Here is a 25,033-nt window from a genome sequence, read left to right as displayed (position 1 = left end):
GTCATTTGCTTTGTTTTGTTTATTGGGGGATATAACTTGGTTGGGGAAAAGGAAATATGGGATGCCTATAGAACAATCGCTTTGCCATCATAGTTAAGAATTAGAACAAAAGGTTGAGCGGTGAAGTACTGATGTACAAATACTATCTACAGACACTTCTCCTGCATAACACCATGCAGATTATTGCTACTCCTCTGCGTATTTCCTGCAGACTGTTGCTCCCAGGACTTTCACCCTCCTGCACAAACTTCCACTTTTCCTGCCACATCGTCCTCTTTTGGCAAATGAGACCACTCTGAACAGTCTCAGTTGCTGGCTAAAATTGGTGGCACTGCTACTAGGCCAGAGGTCTGCAGTGCCTCTCCCCGGCGGCCTAGTCATTTTATAGCATGTGCTGGTTGGTGGACTACTGCTCACAGATAGTCCGGCCTGCAAATCCTCTGCCCTCAGTGATTTGACACTCTCCCCACAGTCTCTCCTCTGGCCTGGCACCCAGCTCCCCTGGCACGCCTAATCCAGAAATCCACTGTGACCCACTCATCGACCTCCTGCCCTGAGTTCATGTTGGAGAACTTTAACTGGACATATGTTCCGACAGCTTCTCCAGCCCTTCTATTCCAGAACATTCATCCATGACCGTGTAAAGATGAAGCTCCTTCCCAGCTCTCTCTCCACCACTAGGCCTCGCACCCAACCCCCAGATGGGGATGGGGCCCCCTGCTGCTGCCTAGTACTCCATTCTCCACGTCTCCTGGCCGTCAACTCCACCCTAGCGGGCTGTTACCTCAGCTTATACGGGAGGCCTAGCCTTCTGCCAATTCCAGCTGGGGATTGGTCAGAGCTCCTCACATGAGCTGCCTGCCACTCCGGTCCTAGGCCCTGCCCCCCTTCCAGAACATTCTTCCTGGAAGTGGGGGAGGCGCCTTAGAACTAAAGCACAGGTGGTCACACCCGCTGCTGCACTAACCACTCCCCGCCCCTCAGATCAAAACAAGCAGGCCTAGCTCGCAGCAGAGCCTGCCCAAATTTACCTGCACTGGCAGTTTCCCTTACAAAATCCTCACTCTAGTACCTACCTATGGTAGAGGGTGCTACTTTTTTTAATCTTATTTTTTTATTGCATTTAAGTAAAAATGTGAGATATGAGGTCTTTTTTGCCCCCAGATCTCAGATTAACCACTTCAGCCCCAGCCTATAGACATATGACGCCCACAGATGGGACCTCCCAACCTGGGTGGGCGTCATATGACGTCCCCTAATTCCCGGCCATCTAGGGCGTGCACGCAACTGCGGCATCGTTCGGGACCCGGTGCGTGTGCCCGCCGGGCATCCGAGATTGCCCAGGAACACAGCAGGACCGTGGATCTGTGTATGTAAACACACACATCCACGTCCTGTCAGAGGAGAGGAGACCGATGGTGTGTTCCCAGTACAGAGGAACATCTATTGGTCTCCTCATCTTGTGAGTCCCCTCCCCCCACAGTTAGAATCACTCCCATAGGGAACATATTAACCCCTGCAGCGCCCCTTGGTGTCAACCCCTTCCCTGCCAGTCACATTTACACAGTAATCAGTGCAATTTTATAGCACCGATCGCTGTGTAAATGTGAATGGTCCCAAAAATGTATCAAAAGTGTCCGACGTGTCCTCCATAATGTCGCAGTCACGAAAAAAATCGCAGATCGCCGCCATTACTAGTAAAAAAAAATTAAAAAATGCCACAAAACTATCCCCTATTTTGTAGACGCTATAACTTTTGCACAAACCAATCAATAATCGCTAATTGCAATTTTCTTTTTACCAAAAATATGTAGAAGAATACGTATCGGCCTAAACTGAGGAAAAAAAATTTTTTTTGTTTTTTTAAATGGGATATTCATTATAGCAAAAAGTAAAAAATATTGTGTTTTATTTCCAAATTGTCGCTCTTTTTTTGTTTATAGGGAAAAAAATAAAAACCGCAGAGGTGATCAAATACCACCAAAAGAAAGCTCTGACAAGCATCAAGATGAAGAGATCAAAAATAATGATACCACGTCCCAAATATTCATATTCAAAAATCCAAATGGAAAGGGGAGGAAAAAACCAAAAGGGCTGGAGGGTAACCAACCCCGGGACTTTAAACGGTATCAGATTGGATGGATCAAGACGTTATTTTATAAAAGGTTTTATTTATTTTTTTTAGCATTTTTAGCATTTAGCATTTACTGCAAGCTGCACCACCTATCTCCTGAGGAAGCTCGAATGAGCGAAACATGTTGAGAGCGGTAGCTTTTCTTTTATGTATAAGATTGGTAGCATTTCATGTATTTATATTTTGTACCAGGCTTATATCCATCGTTATGTATTGCTATTTTTAGATTGATGCTTTCTCCTATTTTTATTTTTTGTATAAATAAAAATAAAACCTTTCATAACATAACGTCTTGATCCACCCAATCTGATACCGTTTAAAGTCCCGGGGTTGGTTACCCTCCAGCCCTTTTGTTTTTTTCCTCCCCTTTCCATTTGGATTTTCAGAAGAAAGCTCTATTTGTGGGGAAAAAAAAGGACGTCAATTTTGTTTGGGTCCCATGTCGCACGGTCGCGCAATTGTCAGTTAAAGCGATGCAGTGCCAAAATCGCAAAAAGTTCTCTGGTAAGAAAGGGGGTAAAATCCTCCGGGGCTGAAGTGGTTAAAGAGGTCCTGTCATGCTTTTTTTTTCTATTACAAGGGATGTTTACATTTTTTTGTTGTGTTTTTTTTAAAGGGACAGTGTAAAAATAAAATGTAAAAAGGGACACTAGGAGGTCTAGGACACACCCCCTGCCACACCCCCTAAAAGGAGAATTGTACAAAAAAAAAAAATGATTGGTAAAACTCACAAGTGCTTTTATATCACTACTATTCCTTTATATTGGCTTTAGAAATGTACAAATGCAGCAATGAAGAAATCGGATGAAAGGTTTAGCGCAGGGAAACACTTTTTGAAAGATAAAAAGTGCATTTTATATACAACTATATAGATCAGAATGAGGGACAAATGAGGAGGAATGAGGGACAGAGGGACATTGCTCCAGATCAGGGAGAGTTGGGAAGTTGGGAGCTCTGGCTCAGCAGCTCCATAGACCCCACCTGTGATTGTGTACTTCTGTCCTCATAGATTTCTGTGTGGGTCAGGGCAAAGCAGAGATATGGAGGGGGGGCATTCTGTGTTATATTTATCCCCTTGCCGCCAAGCGTACGCAGATGTGCATACTCGGCTTCCGGGGGGTTATACTGGGATGATGCCCGCACCTGCAGGCATCATCCCGGTACTGATTTTTAGAGCGGGCGATTGGCTTCCCAGCCATAACAACCGATGCGGCTGAAAGCCGCTTGGCTGTTATGCCGGATGAGTGGGAGGGGACGTCCCTCCCTCCCGCCGCCTCCCGCCGCTCTTACCGGGGCTCCCATTCAATCGGGAGCACCGATGCACAATCCGCCGCTTCTGGCGGCTAGGGAGGGACTGGAATGAAGCTGTAAGAGCCTTCATTCCAGTCTCCTAATTGTAAACATGGAAGCGACGTCATGACATCACTTCCCGTTTACTCGGCTGCCAATGGCGCCGGATTGAAAAATATATACAGTATTCAGAATCGCAGAAAACGGCGATCTGAATGCTTTGAAGTGTAAAGGAGGGACTTGGGGTCTTTTAGACCACCGATCCCTCCATAAAGAGTACCTGTCACCACCTATTACTGTCACAAGGGATGTTTACATTCCTTGTGACAGCAATAAAAGTGATCAAAATTTTTTTTTTAATAATTTATTAATTTTAAAATAAATAAGAACATTTTTTTTAAAGCATTCCCGCGAGCTCGTGCAGCAAAGAAAACGCATACGGAAGTTGTGCTCGCATATGTAAACGGTGTTTAAATCCCACATTTGAGGTATCGCCACGATCGTCAGAGCGAGAGCAATAATTCTAGCACTAGACCTCCTCTGTAACTCTAACCTCGTAACCGAACAAAAAATTTAAAGCGTCGCCTATTGAGATTTTTAGTTACCGTAGTTTGTCGTCATTCCACGAGTGCGTGCAATTATAAAGTGTGACATGTTTGGTATCTATTTACTCGGCGTAACATCATCTTTCACATTATGCAAAAAAAAATTGGGCTAATTTTACTATTTCGTTTTTTTTAATTCATGAAAGTGTCACTTTTCCCAAAAAGTTGCGTTTAAAACACTGCTGTGCAAATACCGTGTGACATAAAATATTACAACAATCGCCGTTTTATTCTCTAGGGTCTCTGCTAAAATATATATATAATGTTTGGGGGTTCCAAGTAATTTTCTAACAAAAAAATATGGATTTTAACTTGTAAACACCAAATGTCAAAAATAGGCTCAGTCATGTGATTGTGTACTTCTGTCCTCATAGATTTCTGTGTGGGTCAGGGCAAAGCAGAGATATGGGTGGGGGGGGACATTCTGTGTTATATTTATTTATCAACGATAGGCTGGTGACAGGCCGGGACTCGTCTCCATGGTAACCGGCAGTAGGTAAAGTGGGCGGGGATAAATTTACGTAAAAACGGATTGGGGGGTGTGACACATACGGTAGGGGGAGGCGGGCTTTGGGAGGGGGCGACCAGTAGTAAAGGTTTAGGGGAGGGGCTGGGGTGACGCGTTGTGTACTGGGGGGCGGGGTTGAAACGGCGCGCAATTGGTTGGTGTGTAGTGGTTACGCGCAGTACGCACACGGCTGGACGTGCTCGCGCCCGTGCAGCGTGTTAGTGAGGGTGACGGAGAGCTGCCGGGTTGTTCGTTGTATCAGGCCGTGGAAGGGACGAGGATGGCAACCGGTTGGGCGGTGAGTCAGGTGAGTGAACGGAGAAGGCTTTATGTAGAAGGCCGGAGTGAAGAGGGCTGAGGAGGCGGGAGATGGGAGGGTGAGCGGCCTCTACGGCCTGTGTGCGTGAGACGGAGCCGTGCGGCGGCCCTGAGCCTCCTGTGTGAGACCAGCTCCACCTCCACACTGCGCGGCCAGAGCTGGCCTGGTCTACACCCCGCTCCACCGCCTCCTCCAGCCTGCAGGGGGATCTGCTGTGCACACTCCGTCCTCTCCGCTCTCCACACCCGACACTCCCCCTGCTCTCTGCTCCCGACACTCTGTCTACACTCCTCGTACTCTCCGCACCCAACTCTTCTCATTGCTCTCTACTAATTCGTACACTCCGTACTCTGCTCTCCCTGCTAACACTAACCTACACTTCATATTCTACACACTGCACTGCTTCCTACTACTCTGTACACCCCATACTACTTTATACACTGCATACTGACTCTCTACTCCTTCCTGCAGCTCTATACGCCATAAACCCCCATACTGTGCCTACTGATCACTGCATACACTGACGCTACTACACGGATCACTGTATACTGTACACACTGACCGCTACTACACGGATCACTGTATACTGTACACACTGACCGCTACTACACGGATCACTGTATACTGTACACACTGACCGCTACTACACGGATCACTGTATACCGTCCACACTGACCGCTACTACACGGATCACTGTATACCGTCCACACTGACCGCTACTACACGGATCACTGTATACCGTCCACACTGACCGCTACTACACGGATCACTGTATACCGTACACACTGACCGCTACTACACGGATCACTGTATACCGTACACACTGACCGCTACTACACGGATCACTGTATACCGTACACACTGACCGCTACTACACGGATCACTGTATACCGTACACACTGACCGCTACTACTACACGGATCACTGTATACCGTACACACTGACCGCTACTACTACACGGATCACTGTATACCGTACACACTGACCGCTACTACTACTACACGGATCACTGTATACTGTACACACTGACCGCTACTACTACACGGATCACTGTATACTGTACACACTGACCGCTACTACTACACGGATCACTGTATACTGTACACACTGACCGCTACTACTACACGGATCACTGTATACTGTACACACTGACCGCTACTACTACACGGATCACTGTATACTGTACACACTGACCGCTACTACTACACGGATCACTGTATACTGTACACACTGACCGCTACTACTACACGGATCACTGTATACTGTACACACTGCCACTTACTGCACACTAACACTAAGCTGTTTATTATAATGTACACTTCCCACTGCTCTGTACGATGCATATTGCTGCTTACTGTGCACTCCATCCTGTACGCGTTGCCTGTGGCTGCTCTGTACGCTCCATCCTGTACGCGTTGCCTGTGGCTGCTCTGTACGCTCCATCCTGTACGCGTTGCCTGTGGCTGCTCTGTACGCCCCATCCTGTACGCGTTGCCTGTGGCTGCTCTGTACGCCCCATCCTGTACGCGTTGCCTGTGGCTGCTCTGTACGCCCCATCCTGTACGCGTTGCCTGTGGCTGCTCTGTACGCCCCATCCTGTACGCGTTGCCTGTGGCTGCTCTGTACGCTCCATCCTGTACGCGTTGCCTGTGGCTGCTCTGTACGCCCCATCCTGTACGCGTTGCCTGTCGCTGCTCTGTACGCTCCATCCTGTACGCGTTGCCTGTCGCTGCTCTGTGCGCGTTGCCTGTCGCTGCTCTGTACGCTCCATCCTGTGCGCGTTGCCTGTCGCTGCTCTGTACGCTCCATCCTGTGCGCGTTGCCTGTTGCTGCACACTGTCGCTCGGTGCCCCACATACTGCATACTATCCACACTGCTTCTCCCTGTACGCGTTGCCTGTCGCTGCTCTGTACGCTCCATCCTGTACGCGTTGCCTGTCGCTGCTCTGTACGCTCCATCCTGTACGCGTTGCCTGTCGCTGCTCTGTACGCTCCATCCTGTACGCGTTGCCTGTCGCTGCTCTGTACGCTCCATCCTGTACGCGTTGCCTGTCGCTGCTCTGTACGCTCCATCCTGTACGCGTTGCCTGTCGCTGCTCTGTACGCTCCATCCTGTACGCGTTGCCTGTCGCTGCTCTGTACGCTCCATCCTGTACGCGTTGCCTGTCGCTGCTCTGTACGCTCCATCCTGTACGCGTTGCCTGTCGCTGCTCTGTACGCTCCATCCTGTACGCGTTGCCTGTCGCTGCTCTGTACGCTCCATCCTGTGCGCGTTGCCTGTTGCTGCACACTGTCGCTCGGTGCCCCACATACTGCATACTATCCACACTGCTTCTCCCTGTACGCGTTGCCTGTCGCTGCTCTGTACGCTCCATCCTGTACGCGTTGCCTGTCGCTGCTCTGTACGCTCCATCCTGTACGCGTTGCCTGTCGCTGCTCTGTACGCTCCATCCTGTACGCGTTGCCTGTCGCTGCTCTGTACGCTCCATCCTGTACGCGTTGCCTGTCGCTGCTCTGTACGCTCCATCCTGTACGCGTTGCCTGTCGCTGCTCTGTACGCTCCACCCTGTACGCGTTGCCTGTCGCTGCTCTGTACGCTCCACCCTGTACGCGTTGCCTGTCGCTGCTCTGTACGCTCCACCCTGTACGCGTTGCCTGTCGCTGCTCTGTACGCTCCACCCTGTACGCTTTGCCTGTCGCTGCTCTGTACGCTCCACCCTGTACGCTTTGCCTGTCGCTGCTCTGTACGCTCCATCCTGTACGCTCCACCCTGTCCGCGTTGCCTGTCGAGGCTCTGTACGCTCCACCCTGTATGTGTTGTCTGTCGCTGCACACACTGTCGCTCGTTGCCCCACATACTGCATACTATCCACACTGCTTCTCCCTGTTCTGTACACTATCTATACACACTGCTGCTTTGTACACTCCATACGACACACAATGCCACTCAGTGCCCTGCACACTAATTTCTTTGTGCACTTCATACCATATCGTACACACTACCACTCGTTGCTCTGTACACCTTACACACTGTATACTGTGCACACTGCTACTTGCAGCTTTTTACAGCCCATACTGGACTTAGTCACGCAGTGCTGCATACTGCCCTGCTCAGTGGATGCACTGCTCTGTACAATCTATACTAGATGTACTGCCACTAAATGCTCTGTACACAGTGCACACTGTACTGAATGCACTGCCACTCGCTGCTCTGTATACACACACTACCACTGTACCCACTACAGTCAACATCAGAGACAAGTATACAACAGGCTGCTGATCACCTGTGTCAGGTATCCATGTCTGCAAGTGTGGTGCAACAGAAAGCTGCTGTCAACTCCAACACATGTAAATAAAATGAATATAGCCGTCACCCGCTGTGGCTCTTGTCATATTTTAATTACTTGAAAGAATACGGCATGCAATCCTGCAGGCTCACACATGTCAACCCTCAGTAGGTCTTAATCGTCAACACCAGAGACATGCTATTACTGTACACAGGATACCCACTGCCACTGTACACGCTGTGCTGTACACAGGATACCCACTGCCACTGTACTGCTGTATGTTGCGGTCAATACGGTGTGCTCCCAGTACTACTGACACTTACCAAGCAGTACTTACCGCCTCCTATACTGTACTACGCACTTCCTGGCATGCTGAACTTGGCCTTCTCCATCTTTTGTTGCAAAATTTTGAAATACGGGTCTGAGGTTCTCAGCGTTTCTTCCTCTTTGCAATGTGAGACCATTTCAGCAACCTCCTATTGGTAGCCACAGGCTATTGTACTAATACTTCACTCTTTAAAGTGGTTGTAAACCCTTACAACACACTTTGACCTACAGGTAAGCCTAGATCAGTGATGGCAAACCTTGGCACTCCAGATGTTTTGGAACTACATTTCCCATGATGCTCAGGCACTCTACAGTGTAGTGGAGCATCATAGGAAATGTAGTTCCAAAAATCTGGGGTGCCAAGGTTCGCCATCACTGGCCTAGATTAAGGCTTACCTGTAGGTCCAAGAAATATGTCCTAAACCTACACGGTTTAGGAGATATTTGCCGAAAGACAGGCACCGCTGTCTATGGCGCATGCACAGACGCACTGAGCACGGCATTGTCAACAGCGAATATGCCGTTCGTGGCGGCTCCCGTGACGGCATCGCGGCTTTGCCGAATGACATCGGCGGAGCAGCGAGACCCACCGAGAAGATGGATGCGCTGGACTACAGGGGACAGCGGTGACTACGCTGGCTCCTGTGTCAGGTAAGTGACACATAATGGACTACTATGCGATGCGATGTGATGCGATGCATAGTAGTCCATTATGCTTTACCTTTGCAGGGAATGAAAGAGGAAGTAACACCCATCAGGGTTTACTTCCTCTTTATGTACTCTGCTTGCAGCACTACCATTATACAGAAAGTTATCAGCTATGCTATACAATTGACATGGGGGAGGGTGCTGGTTTCTGAGGGCACAGGTTTGAAAAGAAAGTAATTGTAAAGAAGACCTGACATGAGGGTTTACCCACCCTGTACATAGCACTTGCCCTTATGCAAGAAAATTGAATGTATTTCAGTATGCCTTGTGGCACTTTCATGTGCATTAAAAAAAAAAAAAAAATCCAGCCTGCTTTATTTTTTTATTTTTTTGCATGTAACTGTACTGGAATGTGCTGTAAATGCAATTCTGTGTAAAAAAAACACATTGAAAATGCTTTAAAAGCGCATGTAAATGCACATGCGGGGATTGGGGCATCTATGAGCCCTTAGTGGGTGGCCCCAGTAGTCATTTTGCTGCAGAGGTGGACAAAAACAGCCTAGTAAAAATTGTAAATGAAGAATTTTGCAACAATATATAGTGTCTTGTTCTGGTTACCTAATTAATTATTATTATTTTTATTTGTTTTTGATTGTAGGATGTGAAAGCTTCCTGAGCTGCTGCTGTTTACGGACTTCTTCCCCTTCTGCTAGAATGTTCTTGGTGAATTCCCCTCCAGTGGTAGCTTTTCCGACACAATGGATGCCATTTGGACCCAAAGCTACCCATAAAGTGCCCCTGTCTGTAGTTCACTCTGAGCAGATCCACAAAGCACCAAATCTTCTGGGCATTCTAGACAATCAGCAGAGTAATGAATCTTCTTGTGCAGTGAAAGTTGAATATGAGTGTATTATGCAGAAGAACAGAAAGGGGGAATTAAGTAATGACCGGGGACTAAAAGCTAGTGCCACACCGTTTAAGGGGCACACAAGGGAACAGGCTTCTTCCACACTTCCCACACAGTTCAAAGTCACAAAAGAGGAAAGTTCCCCAGCACTGGATTCAGACAGTGATGATTCTGTTGACAGAGACATTGAAGAAGCTATTCAGGAATATCTAAAAAATAGAAGCACTGCCGATGCCTCATCTACCACTGCTGCCACAAAGAACCCAAGCCCCAGTGATAATCATTCTGACCAGCTAAAAACCGCTTCTAGTAATGCACCTGCACGCAAATCTCCTATTAAAATGGTCACTTCAACTACGACATGCAATGCTTTCTCCACTCTAGACTGTTCCCGTTGCTCATCTCCAGAAAGTGTGGGCAGTGATGATTCCTTTGAGCAAAGTATTAAGGATGAAATTGAGCAGTTTCTGCATCAGAAGAAGCTGCAAAATACTGTGAGTGACACTAGCGCTGCCAAGAAGGCTGTCCAAAGCAACATAACTGCTAAACCAAAGCAAAAGCCATTTAAGGCTGCTGAGAAGCAAGGCCCCAAACAAGGGATCAAGGGGCTTCCTGACAAGCTGTCTTCTGAAAGTTTGCAGCCTAAAAGTCCCAAGCAGAAGGGTGAGCATTTTAAAACCAGTATCTATCCTAAAGCCTTGTCTAGCTCGGTTAAGCCAAGGGAACAGAGGAATGAAGCTGCCTCACGGCAATGTGAAGCGTTATCGGACTCCAGTAGTGATGACGGTATAGAGGAAGCAATTCAACTCTACCAGTTAGAAAAGAGCAGGCTAGAAGGAAATCCTGTTGTGGCTCATAAGTGCACTTTAGAGAAGGAGGCAAATAGCACTACTACATCTTCTGGAACTTTCTCACACTGCCAAGAAAAAAAATCCTCTCCAGAATGGCATGCAAACGCAGACTACAAAAAAAGGAAACTTCCTTCCAGCAGTCTTGCGGCATCTCAAGATGCTGCAATCGATCATCCCCCCACTACTAAAAGGACATTTTATTTTGGAGATGATACTAATGCAAAATGTGAGGTTGCGACATGCAGAGCTGAGACAGCAGCCGAACTAATGTGTGCTGAAGCAATACTTGACATTTCTAAAGCAATTTTGCCTTCTCAGCCAGAAACTGCTTGTGTCATTTTGCAAGAAAGACCACCGACCCAACCAAAATCCCCTTGTGTTAGCGACAGCTCAGTTGACAGTGATGACAGCATTGAGCAGGAGATACGAACGTTTCTTGCCCGTAAGGCGCAAGAAGAAAGCCTTGCCATGTCTCCTGTCAAACAGCCCTCTCCAAATCCACAACGACTTGATCAACGTAAGCAACACTCCCTGTCCAACAATAAAACCTTGTCGCAGAAGGGAAAAGTAATGGAGAGCAAAGCTGTACAGAAGGACATGGTTGGGAAGGGTGAAAAGAAGAATGCAGATATTATCAATATAGCAAGTACAGTGTCTCTTTCTCCAGAAATCTCGCAGACCAGAAACACAGATGTTGGCATGAAGGAGCACTCCAAGTCATCTTACAAATCAGAAGAAGTAAAACAGATTGTGCAGGAGGCAGCTGAAAGTCTTGCGTCACCCCCTCGAATAACTGGAGTAAAAAGGAAGATATACACCAAAATGAGGAGTAACTGTAGCGCTGATACAAGCAGTTCTTTGGACAGTGATGAGGATTTGGATTCTGCTATAAAGGATCTCCTCAGATCCAAGAGAAAATGCAAAAAAAGACCAAAGGATGGAAGACCACAGTATAAGAAAAGGGTCCGGTTTGGGGAAACCACTACCAGGGCCCTAGAATCGCTTGGTGGTGGAGTTGATTTAAAGGATTGCTTGCTGAAACCTGCTGTTAAAAGCTGCCTTGTAAATTCCAGCAACTCTCAAGAAAATACTTTAAAGCCTAATTTCAACATGAACGAGGAAAAGAGGAGCACTGCAAACAATTCAGACGTATCGCCAAATAAACCTGAGTGCAAACCAGCCAGTGCCCCAGACAAGCCTTTGGGCTTGAGTAGTGCCTTGCCTGAAGCACAAGACAGTAGTTCTGTGGACAGTGATGATAGCATTGAGCAAGAGATCAGGAAATTTTTGGCGGAGCGTGCACGGGAGTCTGCAGAACTTTGTGCAGTGCAAAAGGCACCTCAATCTGTCACCAGCTTAAGTGTTTTCACACAGACTCCAGCCAGTCTAAGCAATCCTCCTCCAATAAAACAAGAACCCAGGGTTTTGTCCATTTCGGAGACTGAGACCATCCTTCAAAAAGTCATGGAAAAGGACCGCTCAACTGCACCTGTTCCCCAGCCAACCTTAATACAGCGCGTGCAGGACTATAAAGATGTTGCACCACAGGTCAGACTGATTCAGCGACCGCCTGCAGAAGTGCCCAAGATATCTGCTCCTGTACATAGTGTCATTGTAAAGAGAGAATGTTTTCTAGGCAAAAACCGAGTGGTAAGACCAGCTGAGAAGGTCCTCCAATCCACTCCTGAAAGAGTTATTGTAAAAACTGGAATCAATGGATCACAAGGCAGTTCTCCTGTTTCCGGAAACTTTGTTGCCGGTCTTAAGTACATTTCAGGGACAGACCAGCAGCTCCTCCTAAACATGGGAAAGGCCAGCTCTACACGAATGGCAACAGAACTCTACAGTCCTGGGGGAAATATCACTAGATTGGGAACTTGTCAGCCAGTCCAGAAAAAGACACTGATTTTGGAACAGCCTAAAATTGTCCAAGCTCCTACTTTCTCTCTCAATACCCCTGTGGTTCGTCCTGCATTGTATGTCGTGACTACGAAGGTGGTCAAGGATGCATCTACCGCACTATGTCTGCCGATAAATACAGCTGCCTATGATGCTGGACTTAATTTAATGAGCATACAGTACTGTCAAGGTCAGGTAGCTGCTCATACCCCTGTGTGTACCGCACCTTTCCCTTTTCAGCAAAATAGAGGCAGTGAGATTGTGGTGAATATTCCAGGCACACCAGGAGAGGCATTGCCTCTCGGTACCAAAGTGAAAGCGAGTCAGTCAGTGACAGAAATAGCCAGCAGATCTTATCTTAAAGAAAAATTGGCAGAGGATGCAGGGGCAGACTCTGATGTCAGTTTGAACAGCAGTGGAAGCTCAGCTAAGAAAGAGAACATGTAAGTACTTTAGTCAATTAGAGCTGTATAGGACCACTGTAAATAGTTTGAGCATTGAAGCAAGTCCTGCCACTGCATTCGTGGTAGAAAGTAGGGTACAGGATTGACCAAACTGTTGCCCTCTTGTGGGGGAATTTCACGACTTGGTATGCCCAGCAAGCTAGCCTTGTCATTCCTCCAACATTTAAAAGGTCACAGCTTGTCATCCTCTGGCATAGAAAAATAACAGCCCCCCCCCCTTTTTTTTTTTTTTTAATAGGGCTTGTCTAACCTAGTCCCTAAGTCAATCGCATAAATTGCACCATTACGCAATGCTCATTTTTAAAGCAATATGTGATATTCATTTTTTGTTTCATTTTAGTTATGTGTTCCGCTGTTCAGCGCACATTAACGTCACATGCATCATGTAATACCTGTGCTCTGTTTTTTAACTTGCATGTTAATGAAGGAACATTTTTTACATATTTTTTTTTTTTTTTTTATTTCATGAAATGGTAGAATAATTAAACATTTCACAGGAGGGAAATTGTGCCGCTTAAAGTGGACTTGTTTAAACCACTGACGTTGAGCAATGGTTCCAATTCGTCTGCAGGCCAATGTCCAAAGCGAATCTGGGGCGGGTCGGTTAGTTATAGGCTTAAAGATGGCCGCCTTTCTGGTGTGTCAGCAGCACATTGCAGATTGATTTTTAAAAGCTTTATTGGCCTCTTTTGCTTTTCCTCTGATACTTCCTGTACCTGCATGTATCTTCCCGATTATTGCAAGACTTTGTAGTTTCTGGTCTGCTGACTCCACTCTGCCATGGCGGGGCTCAAGTGTGGGTAGTGGAGAATTTTTTTGCAAGCTTGACATTTTTTATTTTTTCCAATACCCATTCATACTATTGCTGGGCAGCATGGATTCAGCAGCTTTGCTACTACGAGAGATAAGGTAGTTCTCATATTGCCAGGTAAGCTGTTAACATCAGAAAGGGGGCCATTTTTAATTATTTAAAAAAAAATTAATAAACTAGCACTGTAAAATTTAATTGTGTAATATTTTTTAAAATTGTACTTGGCATACTTTTTATCATATAAGTTCAGCTTTGTTATAGGGTATGAAAATTCCTTTTTATATTCAGTTGCCCAGCCTGACCTGCCCCCCTAATTGGCTACAATCCTCAAACTAGTAAAATATTTTCCATTTTTTTTTTTTAAATTGTTTTCTGTAAGTGAATCTTTTCATACAGCAGAAGCAAATATAATGCTTGGGCTTTCACGGTCTTTCCTGAGAACATGTCTGGAGCTCTGGCAAACGGTAAGCCCCGGCCATTGGGATTATCACTTTTATCCTGCAGCATGTTTGCCTTTGCTGCTTGTATGTGAAGTAAATAATTTCGGGTTGCTCAGTTTCACGGTGAGTTGTTCCATGGCATTTTCTTGAAAGCTTCTGACAGTGAACATTCCATAATTAAAAAAATGTTTGTACATTTTAAGTAACGTGTAAATAGAGCAGTTTGGTATTTTTTAATTCTGTGCATTTTTTTTTATTTTTTTTTTTGCCTCTTTGCAACTTGAAGGTTTTATTTTGCACTCATTTTAATCCTTTTTGATTTTAGAGGGTTACATTAAGAAAGGTTCCCAATTCCGTCAACTTTTTGTTTTATTTTTTGTTTTTATTTGCAGCACTTCTGAAGCCCAAAGTACAAATATGAACTGGGAAAAGTGGCTGTTGCTGCTGGCCATTAGATAACTTTTAAAGGCTGGTTCACATTGTAGTGCACATTGAGGCAGCATATCCAGTTTTTCATTGGCTCTCGGGGCAAGGAAATTCCCACCTGCCCCGTTTACGACAGCACAGCGCACTGCAACACAATGGGGCATTCACATATGAGCTCTGGTAAGCAGCTGGGTTGCAGTTGTGCATAAACGGCACATATACAGCGCATTTCCATGAGTTTTGTGAATGTGCATTAAGTTGTAACACGTTATCACATGCACTATAATGTGAATGAGCCCTTCACTTTTCTGACTTTCAGAAAAGTCTGAAATCTAATTGATGTGAGCTACACGGCCACTTTTCATCCCAAAAAGTGTGTGGCAAAATCTATTGAGGTTTTTAAAACCGCATCTTGCGAGCAAAGAAAATGGATTAATTTTAAAGGGGTTGTAAACCTTTGTGGTTTTTCACCTCAATGCATTCTATGCATTGAGTTGAAAAACCTCTTGAAGTGCAGAAGCCCCCCAGTGCCCCCCCTTTTTTTTTTTTTTTCCTCGTGCCGGGGATGAGTACACCAGCTCTAGTCCTGATTGGCTAGATCGCAACCATTGGCTCCAGTTGCTGTCGATCAAATCCAATGACCCAGGGGGGCGGGGCCGAGTCATACATTCGGCGGAATGCGGGAGAGTGCCCGCATGGTAACCCCCTCGGGGAAGCGCTCTGATAGGGGGGGAGCCACCGGGGGACTCCAGAAGAGCGGGTGGAGGGTGCCACTCTGTGCAAAACAAGCTGCGCAGTGGAGGTAAGGTGTGATCTGTTGTTAAAAAAAAAAAAAAAAAAAAAAAAAAACTTACAATCACTTTAAGGCTGAGAAGGGGCTGATGACATCATAATTCATGTGGTTATTAACAGGTTCTCTGCTGAGTGTGAGAATCTTTCTCTTACAGTAAAATTTTAACAAGTGTTTACCTAATATCTTTGTTTAAAAGCCCTTTTATATCACCTTACATTTTAAGGTTCGCTGCTCCTTTAGATTGATTTATAAGTTAAACCCAAAATCAGATATTGAAGTAGTAATAGACTGGACTGTCTCAATGGATTCTAGAACTTTTAATGTTAAGTTACCTTCAGCGGGCAATGCTGTTTTTCCAGAAATATATTTTTCGAATATTCTTTTGTTGCTGACTCGAGTCATTATATTACACATATAATTTCTTTTAGCTAAATGTCATATAATTGTCTACAGTTCATTCTATATAATAGACAATCTGAGTAAATGGGCTAAACGTCTTTTTTATAATCTGATTTTCCTCTAGATTTATCAGGAACGGTGTAGTTGAAGGCCTTTGAATTACTTAAAGTGGAACTTTACCCACAATTTTATGAAAATAATGCTTTTTAGCAAAGAACATACATTCCACAGTGATTATGCTACCAAAATTGGTTTGTGTTGTAAATTGCCTCCAGTGTTGTTCCTGTTTCTTCTTGCTGCAGGCTACCATTTTGCTGAAGCCCAGAGCACCCAATTCGGCACAGTACCTTTTTTTTTAAAATAGAGAGCAACTGAGCATGTGCAAAGCAGGGCGAGATGGTGTATTACTGGATTTTAAACAGTATAGACCAGTGATGGCGAACCTTGGCACCCCAGATGTTTTGGAACTACATTTCCAATGATGCTCCACTACACTGCAGAGTGCATGAGCACCATGGGAAATGTAGTTCCAAAACATCTGGGGTGCCAAGGTTCGCCATCACTGGTATAGACACTTGCCTGTGATAGGGGACAGCCTGAAAAGATCTAGCAGGACTTCATTTTTTGAGTTCCACTTTAAGTAGGCAGTCACACCACATTGCCATGTGTAAATCTAAATGAGAATATACAGACACTGCAAAATCTGATTTTAATTGGTGTGGTTGGCGAAGTGCATGGTTCCTTGATATTGTTACTAGCTAGTTGTAACCCATGCCTTGTTTGTCATCTTGGTTGCCACCACTTGGGAAAGGGTCCAGTCTATGCAATATAGCAGTAAGGTATCTGTGCTGCATTGGACCGCTATAGAATGAATAAATGTAAAATATTACACTACAGGATAAGCTTTTTTCAAATCTCTTGCTTTTACTTGAGGGAGTTTCATTGCCCACTATAGACCACATGAATCCTTTCTATTTCAATGGCTGATATGACAATCGGGCCACACGGGGCTTCTCTGTGGTTAAGTAAAGCATGCTTTAATCATTGAAGGTGCTTGTTATCGTCCTCCAGGAGAGCTGTTTACATTATGGTACACAGGAATTCTCCAACCGTGTGGGACACACTCAATGCAATGTTTTTGTTTTTTTTACATCATGTCCTGCCACCACTGCTCCACTAAGTCAAGAGTGTCAGTTAAGCAATCTTCAGCAAGTTGAGAGTAGATGTCACCTTCCCGTAGTGTCAGGGAGATCTCTACCTGTAAGGCCCCTTTCACACGGGACGGATCAGTAATGATCCGCCCCGTGATGATCCGCTCGCTCAGTGGGGATCGCTCCGTTGTCCCCGCTGAGCCGACGGCGGATAACAGGGCGGTCTCCGCACACTCTCCGCTCTCCTCTATAGGGGATCGGATGAACACGGACCGTCTGTCCGTGTTCATCCGATCCGCTCTGCAGAATCGGACAATAGCGGAGGCAGGCGATAGCGGGTGTCTGCGGATGTTCATCTGCAGACACCCGCTATCCCATAGGAATGCATGTATGTCCGTATTTCATCCACAAACGGATGGATGAAATACGGACATAATGTCTGCATGTGTGAAAGGGGCCTTAATAGTTGAGAGCTAAGATTCACCTCTACCAGCATATTTCTTGCATAGCCTTTGTGTGTACAAATATATATTGGTTTTCTCCCTTTATTTGTTATGTTTATGTATTTTTTTTTTTTTTTTTTTTTTTTGGCTCAGACTGTCCAGCAATATTTCAATTTATATATTCAGTCTAATGGACTGAAAAACGTGCTCTCTGCACCAGACTTTCCATCTCATGCTGTGTATTTTCTGTAATGTAAAACCAATAGAAATTTCTACCTTTTGTAGCCTACCTGGGATAACACCTACTTTAATATCTGTGTTCCTATTCACGTAGCATAACTTAAAAAAAAAAAATAATTAAAAATTGTTGCTTACCCCCCCCCCCCCTTTTTTTTTTTTGATAATTTCTGAGAACTCCCAAATGGGAAAAAAAAATCCCACTTCGTTCCCACCTTCCATGCAATGTTAAGGTAACTTTGGGGAGGTGTGTTAAAGCGGAGGTCCACCCTAAAATGGACCTCCGCTCATCGGAATCCCCCCCCCCCCCCCCCTCCGGCGCCACAATCGGCACCTTTCAGGGGGGAGGGGGGTGCAGTTACCTGGATAATCCAGGTAACTGCACCCACTTCCGGGCTAGCTCTCTGCGGAACGGGGCGTACGTTCCGCAGCGCCCGCCCCCTTCAGCAAGTGCCCCGCTGCCTGCTGGGAAACACACAGCTCCCAGAGGCAGCGGGGACCGTCCGGATTGCGCCGCGTGGCTCGCGCATGCGCAGTAGGGAACCGGGAAATGAAGCCGAAAGGCTCCATTTCCTGATTCCCATACCCAAGATGGCGGCGGGACCCGGCAGCCGAGCGAGCGATCGGCTTCGGGTGCCGACATCGCGGGCGCGCTGGACAGGTAAGTGTCACTATTTAAAAGTCAGCAGCTGCAGTATTTGTAGCTGCTGGCTTTTAAAAAAAAAAAAAAAAAAACGCGGAGTCCCGGTGGACTCCCGCTTTAAGCATAATAAAGCTTGTCTGTTCTGTGCTGACAAATCTTCATGATCAGTTATAAACTAGCTATGTGCACTATCTGTCCTAAAGGGTAAAATTATTATATCGGGGTTTGGTTTGTGCATTGCAATGTTTAAAGTGGTTTGAAAAAAAAAATCCACTTCTGTGCAGAAGCCCCCCTAATACTTACCTGAGCCACATCTCAATCTGTCACTGTGCACGAGAGCCTTGGCTCTCCGAGGAACTCTGCCAAGCCAATATTGCCTGCTGCTGTCAACAGCCAATGAGGAAAGAGGGGTGGGGCTGAACTGTGGCTCTGTGTGTGAATGGACACACAGAGCCACAGTTTGAATGAGCCTGCTTGGGTGCCCCCATTGCAAGCTGCTTGCCTGTGGGGGGGCAGGAGCATGCCGCCAGGGGACTGGCAAAGTAGAGGATGGGGGCTGCTCTGTGCAAAACTGCTGCACAGAGCAGGTACATGAAATATCACCTGCTGTGGGTGTGTTTTTTTTTTTTGTTAGCCTTTAAAGTGGTTGTAAACCCTTACAAACCACTTTGACCTACAGGTAAGCCTAGATTAAGTCTTACCTGTAGGTCCAAGAAATATCTCCTAAACCTACACGGTTTAGGAGATATTTACAAGAAGACAGGCACCACTGTCTATGGTGCATGCGCCGTAGACAGAGGTGCCTGTATTTTGACAAATATCTCCTAAACCGTGTAGGTTTAGGAGATATTTCTTGGACCTACAGGTAAGACTTAATCTAGGCTTACCTGTAGGTCAAAGTGGTTTGTAAGGGTTTACAACCACTTTAAAGGCTATCAAAAAAAAAAACACACCCACAGCAGGTGATATTACATGTACCTGCTCTGTGCAGCAGTTTTGCACAGAGCAGACCCCATCCTCTACTTTGCCAGTCCCCTGGCGGCATGCTTGGGCCCTCCCTCCTGCCCCCCACGGGCAAGCATCTTGCAATGGGGGCACATAAACGTAACAAAAGGGAGAAAAACAATGTATTTGTACACACAACGGTGATATGCCGCGAGTGGTGGCTCCCGTGCGCATGCGTGGGAGTGACATCATCGTGGCTTCGTCGAATGATAGCGGCGGAGCGGTGAGACCCACCGAGAAGATGGATGTTCCGGACTACAGGGGACAGTGGTGACTTCGCTGGCTCCTGTGTCAGGTAAGTGACACATAATGGACTACTATGCGATGCGATGCATAGTAGTCCACTATGCTTTACCTTTGCAGGGAATGAAAGAGGAAGTAACACCCATCAGGGTTTACTTCCTCTTTAATATAATTTTAGTGTACATTCATTCCAGTTTTTCTCCCTGAAGTGTCCCCTAACTGGCACATTACAAATTATTCTGAACAATATAAGCTGCCTGTATTTATGATCCGAAGAAAAGATTAGACAATAAATATTTGTTTTGTATTAATCTTGAGTATGCTGTGAATGAGAACACATGAATATGTAGTGGGTTTCTATTTCAGGTTGGGCTGCAAATGTGGAGGTGCTTTTAAGAGACCCCCTTGATTACAAATTAGTATGTCTGGTATGCAGAGCTGGGAACCTAAAGTGGTTGTAAACCTCTGCCATGAAAAAAAAAAAACATACCCCCCATGTAATGTGTACTTGTTTCAGCTCAGAGCAATACGTGTCATTTCTGTCTGCTACTTCATTCCTCTTCTATCTGCTGAGTCGCATCTGATTAGTTTCCCTGATCCCAAAAAGGAAAAAAAAGTGACGGGAGGGATATCTAGCAGATTGACAGCTCTGTTCGTGTGTCTGTCTGTCTGTCTGTCTGTCTATGCCCCTTTTCTCCAATCAACTCTCAGAGCGTTTATAAATTCTGGACTTTGAACAACAGATGAAGAGAAGACTGCAGATAATCGGAAGGATTTGTTTCATCTATGTATCACCTGAGGCCAGTCACGTCACTGCGTTTATGGAAGGGTTTACAACCAATTTTAAACAGCTTGCAACCCCATGCAATTTTTTTTTTTTTTTTTTTTTTTTGTGTGAACTTATTCTTAAAGCCCAACTCCAGGAAACTTGCCCGTACTGCAAAGATTAACTGCTCGTTTTAGGTCTAGGGGGCATGGCAAAGTAGATGTACTTACTCGAATGTCTGAGCTACTAGCCCAGCCCTCTGCGTCTTCTTCCTCATTCTCCAGCGGTATAGGATCCTGATGACATCAAGCCCAATGCAAAGGTATTTGGTATCATTGTATGCAATAACAACGGGCACTCCACCACCAGAGCATGATTCAGTGCCATCTGCTGGAGAGTGTGGAGGTATTGGGTAAGTGTACTCTCCCCTAGTCATAAATTGTTAAACCTTGCAGTGCAGGTCCACTGTAAAGTGTTTTTTTTTTTTTTTTTATTTGCTGGAGTTGGGATTTAAATAAACATTGCAGTTTGTACATGATGGTACCTCCTAGACATGACATTGACCCCAATTTTTCTAAGTTTAAGATTAGTACTATGACTTGGTCCTAAAACCGACTAGTGTGTTCTAAACCGTGTAAGCAGTTTGCTGAATGTATTTTCTGCTTCAATGTCATACTTCAGTAATGATTTTATATTGGTGCAATGATATCTGTGTTAGTTGACTTGCTGTAGCCAAAGTGCAGGCAGGTAGTGGGGCTTCTGTAGAGAGCAGCCAGTATCTACTGCGTAAAGAGGGGGGGAAAAAAAAAACTTTCAGCAATCATGCTGTCCCTTTACTGACTTCCTGATGTCATGAGGGATCACATGTGGCTGAAAATCTGCCAGTTGACCAACTTTTGTGTTTAATCCTGAGTTCCTTCAGCATTTGAGGAACTGGAAGCCCCAGCACACTTTAGGGTTGACCAGTAAGGACTTTTATCTTGAAGGCTAGTGACTTCAAGTCTGCCATCTTTCGTGTCCCGTAAAATTTGCCCTCCAAACGCAGGGCATCCGAGAAGTCAAATGCCTTGCCTGTTCCAGTTCTCCGTAAACCTTTTCTTGTTTTGCAATGGAAATTGGAAAATGAAGCCCTTTCATCAGAAGGATTGTAACTTATTGTGTACATATGTACTGACTATGCTGTGCATCGCCAGTTCCCAGAACTTTTTTTTTTTTTTTTCTTCAGATGTTTGTTAACGAACAGCTAAAATTACAATTGTGTGCAGCCTGTACACCTAATAAACCTTTCAGATTTGTGTCTGTCTGTTAAATTTTCTTCCTAAAGTGTGTCTAAAACCAAGAACAAAAATGTAATATGTTGCGGCTTACCTGTGTTTAGGTGTTGTGACTGCATTAACTTTCTTCTCTAGCCCTATCTTTGATTTTTTCTGCCAGTAACACACTTTCGTTTAGGGTGACAACACTCATAATGCTGCATCTAGGGATGAACAATGTTGTCACCCTAGGATAGGAAGTGTTCAGATTACATAAGGGCTAATTCACACCACATGCAGTCTAGTGCGGTTTTTTTTTTGCATCAAAAACGAATATTATTATTATTCAGGATTTATATAGCGCCAACAGTTTGCGCAGCGCTTTACAATATGAGGGCAGACAGTACACTTACATTACAATACAAATCAATACAGGAGGGATCAGAGGGCCCTGCTCGTTAGAGCTTACATGAATAGAAAGGTTATATTGTTTTTAATGGCATAGTTCACACCAGTGCGTTCCAGAAAAAAAAAAAAAGATAGAGCATGCTTCATTTTTCCTGCACTGGACTGTACTGGAACGCTGTAAAAAGCATCAAAAACTCAAGGGCACGCACTGGAACACCCATGTTTCTATTTAAGGTGAAGGGGAAAAAAGGGGGGAATGCACTGGACTGCACCAGAAACACATCAAAAACGCACGTGCAAAAAAAGCATTGGGGGTGCATCCAGACTGTGTTTCTATGGTGTGAACTGGCCCTAAGACCGTCCCCTTCTCTCCTTGGCCACAATTTAGGACAGAGGTATTTATCGTTCGCAGAAAATATAGCATTCTGCTTTCAATGGCTTTTTTACAGGACCAAAAGGGAGCAAATAATAGGGAAAGTTTTAAAAGCCTTTACAGGTTACCAGTTTAGAGTTACAAAAAACATGGAAAGACTCCCCACGGGGCTTTTTTAGCTGCAAGAATAGACAAATCTTTTGTAAAAAAAATTTATTTTATTTAGTAGAAAAAAATTCAATTTTACAAAGAGTTTAAAATATGAGCTCTGGTCAATATGTGTAAGGCGGGGTAGCCGAAATTGGTGACATTATACTTCATAGGGACAATGTTACAAGTTACGCTATACCATAGGATGCATGAGATTACACTGATCCATTTCGACCCCTACATTCATGGTCTTCTTTTCTGGGGGGGGGGGGGGGGGGGGGTTAGCATTCTAGAAGATGCATCAAAGAAAGGTTTTTGCCATTTTGCCATTTACAGCAAGAGTAGACTACTTAATCTATATTATTATGTAAAAAACATACGTTGCTTTATATCTATGATGGTATATGTACACCTCAAGCAGTGGACCTCACACAACCAGAGACTTTTAAAAACGGTTGTATTCAAGTGATCCAGAACCTCCGCATTCCTCCTAAGTGTCCCCCAAGGTGAGACTCCAAGACACAGGGCTTGCACGGAGTCACGTGTTATGACCCGGGGGTGGGGGGAGTAACAGTGGGGGCACCTGCAATTCATAATTTAGGGGGTCAGAGTAGGATAAGCGGAGATCATTTTCATAGAGGTGCTAATAGTGGCTCATGGCTATAAGTCCCACTAAGTGTAATGAATCAACCGATTAGAGTGACTAATGAGCAAACAAAACTGCAAGTATAATAAATATAATTTTACCTTTTAGTCTTAAGGGTGTAGTGTAAGATGCCAAACCTGGCACAGTCAATGAATCTGTCTCAATTCATGGGTATTAGTCAATCTAAAGGCTCATACAAATGATACGGAAATTGGATGGAAAAATTCTTACAACCAGCCGTCAGCTAATTTTTCCGAGCACTAGTACGGTGCTTTTGACAGCCGATTTTGCTTTTTCGTCAGACAAAAGTTGGATGTGCAGACTATAACATTTTTGTCGGATGTGAACTCAACGTCCGATTTTTCATTTCATTAGTACAGTTTTCATACAAAAAAAAGTCGTAAGAGCAAGACTATGCATGCTCAGAAATGGAAGACTACATACAAAACTATTCAACACATTACGTATATTCTGAGGTTGTATTCTGTCGTATGAAAATTTTCATAGTGTGAGTAACCTCTTCACGTTCAACGTGAGACTAGCATGCCACAAAAAATGGACGTTTGGTCGGCTGAAAATCTAAGTATGTGTATGAGGCTTTAGAAATGTATTAAACTTGAAATACATGCCCAGAAAAACAGAATCCTTATTCCCAATTTTTTTTTACTACAGCCGTCTACATATGTAATCATACTGTGAGGGCTTACCTAGGTTGGAGTCCATGATGCAGAGATGTACGCTCACCCTTGCAAATACACACAGCCCACGGTAACAAGCAGACAAGCTACCTGGGCTGTGACTCTGTGCACGGGAGCTTGACAGGAATTTGCCAAAGGATTGTCCAGGTAAAGCCGTAGTCAGTGATTCCAGAAGACAGAATAAACGATATACAAGCCAGGGTCGGTAGCCGAGGTCAGTCTTGGAACACTGTAACTTTGAACACAGGATCCTTTGGCAACAAGAGACATGCAAAAGGTCAAGGTCACAAGCAGACAAGAATCGTTGAGAACACGCCAAGGTCGGTAACAGAGTCAAACATAGAGCACACGGCAAGCAGGAACCAGGAAGCCAAACACACAATGAATACACAATGAGGGCCAGACCGTCAACCTAGGTAAGCCCTCAAATAATGAACTGACCACCATGGAGTCCACAGAGATGTACAGGATTCTCACCTCCCTTGCTCTGCAAGTCTCCAGCCTGGGCCAGACCGTTGCTGAGCTGCAGCAAGAAGTCCGCTTGTTTAGAGGCGCAGTACACCCAACCCTGGAACCTGCATGTCTGGAACTGTTTGTTTTGATGCCTGAAAGGTTTGATGGTAATCGTGCATCCTTCTTTTGTTTTAAGATGGATTGTGAGCTGTGAGACCCTAGGGGCCGCGACCTGGAGCCAGACTGCAGTGAAGTCCATCCTCACCACTGGAGGCTCTGGCAAACACCCGCTGGCTCTTAGACTCCGCGCCCTGGGGAATCTATGCTCCAGCTTCCATTGGGATCTGTGTTAGTGATCCTGTAGACCTGTGTCCTGAATCTCCCTGGGTACAATCCGCAGCAGTCAGTCCTAAGGTCCACTACCTAGCGGTGCACTTCCGACTCCTACGGAGTGCA

General features: G+C 45.3%; 1 protein-coding gene across 2 annotated transcripts in view; it reads left to right on the top strand.

Moving 5' to 3' along the window:
• Positions 1-4,732: 4,732 nt before the first annotated feature.
• The window catches only part of PPP1R26 (protein phosphatase 1 regulatory subunit 26), a 57,954-nt gene continuing 37,653 nt past the window's right edge, over positions 4,733-25,033 (top strand). For both annotated transcript variants that reach the window (XM_077468383.1, XM_077468375.1), the window contains exons 1-2: positions 4,733-4,844; positions 9,777-13,218. In XM_077468383.1, the coding sequence (XP_077324509.1) occupies positions 9,833-13,218 (3,386 nt within the window). In that variant the 5' untranslated portion in view covers positions 4,733-4,844; positions 9,777-9,832. The remainder of the gene's footprint in view (positions 4,845-9,776; positions 13,219-25,033) is intronic.

The sequence above is a fragment of the Lithobates pipiens genome, unplaced genomic scaffold (assembly GCF_037356315.1).
Source record: "Lithobates pipiens isolate NorthernLeopardFrog02 unplaced genomic scaffold, aLitPip1_a1.2 Scaffold_11, whole genome shotgun sequence".
Classification (NCBI taxonomy): domain Eukaryota; kingdom Metazoa; phylum Chordata; class Amphibia; order Anura; family Ranidae; genus Lithobates; species Lithobates pipiens.
The sequence above is the reverse complement of the archived record's forward strand: the minus strand, read 5'-3'. Positions and strand labels throughout refer to the sequence as shown.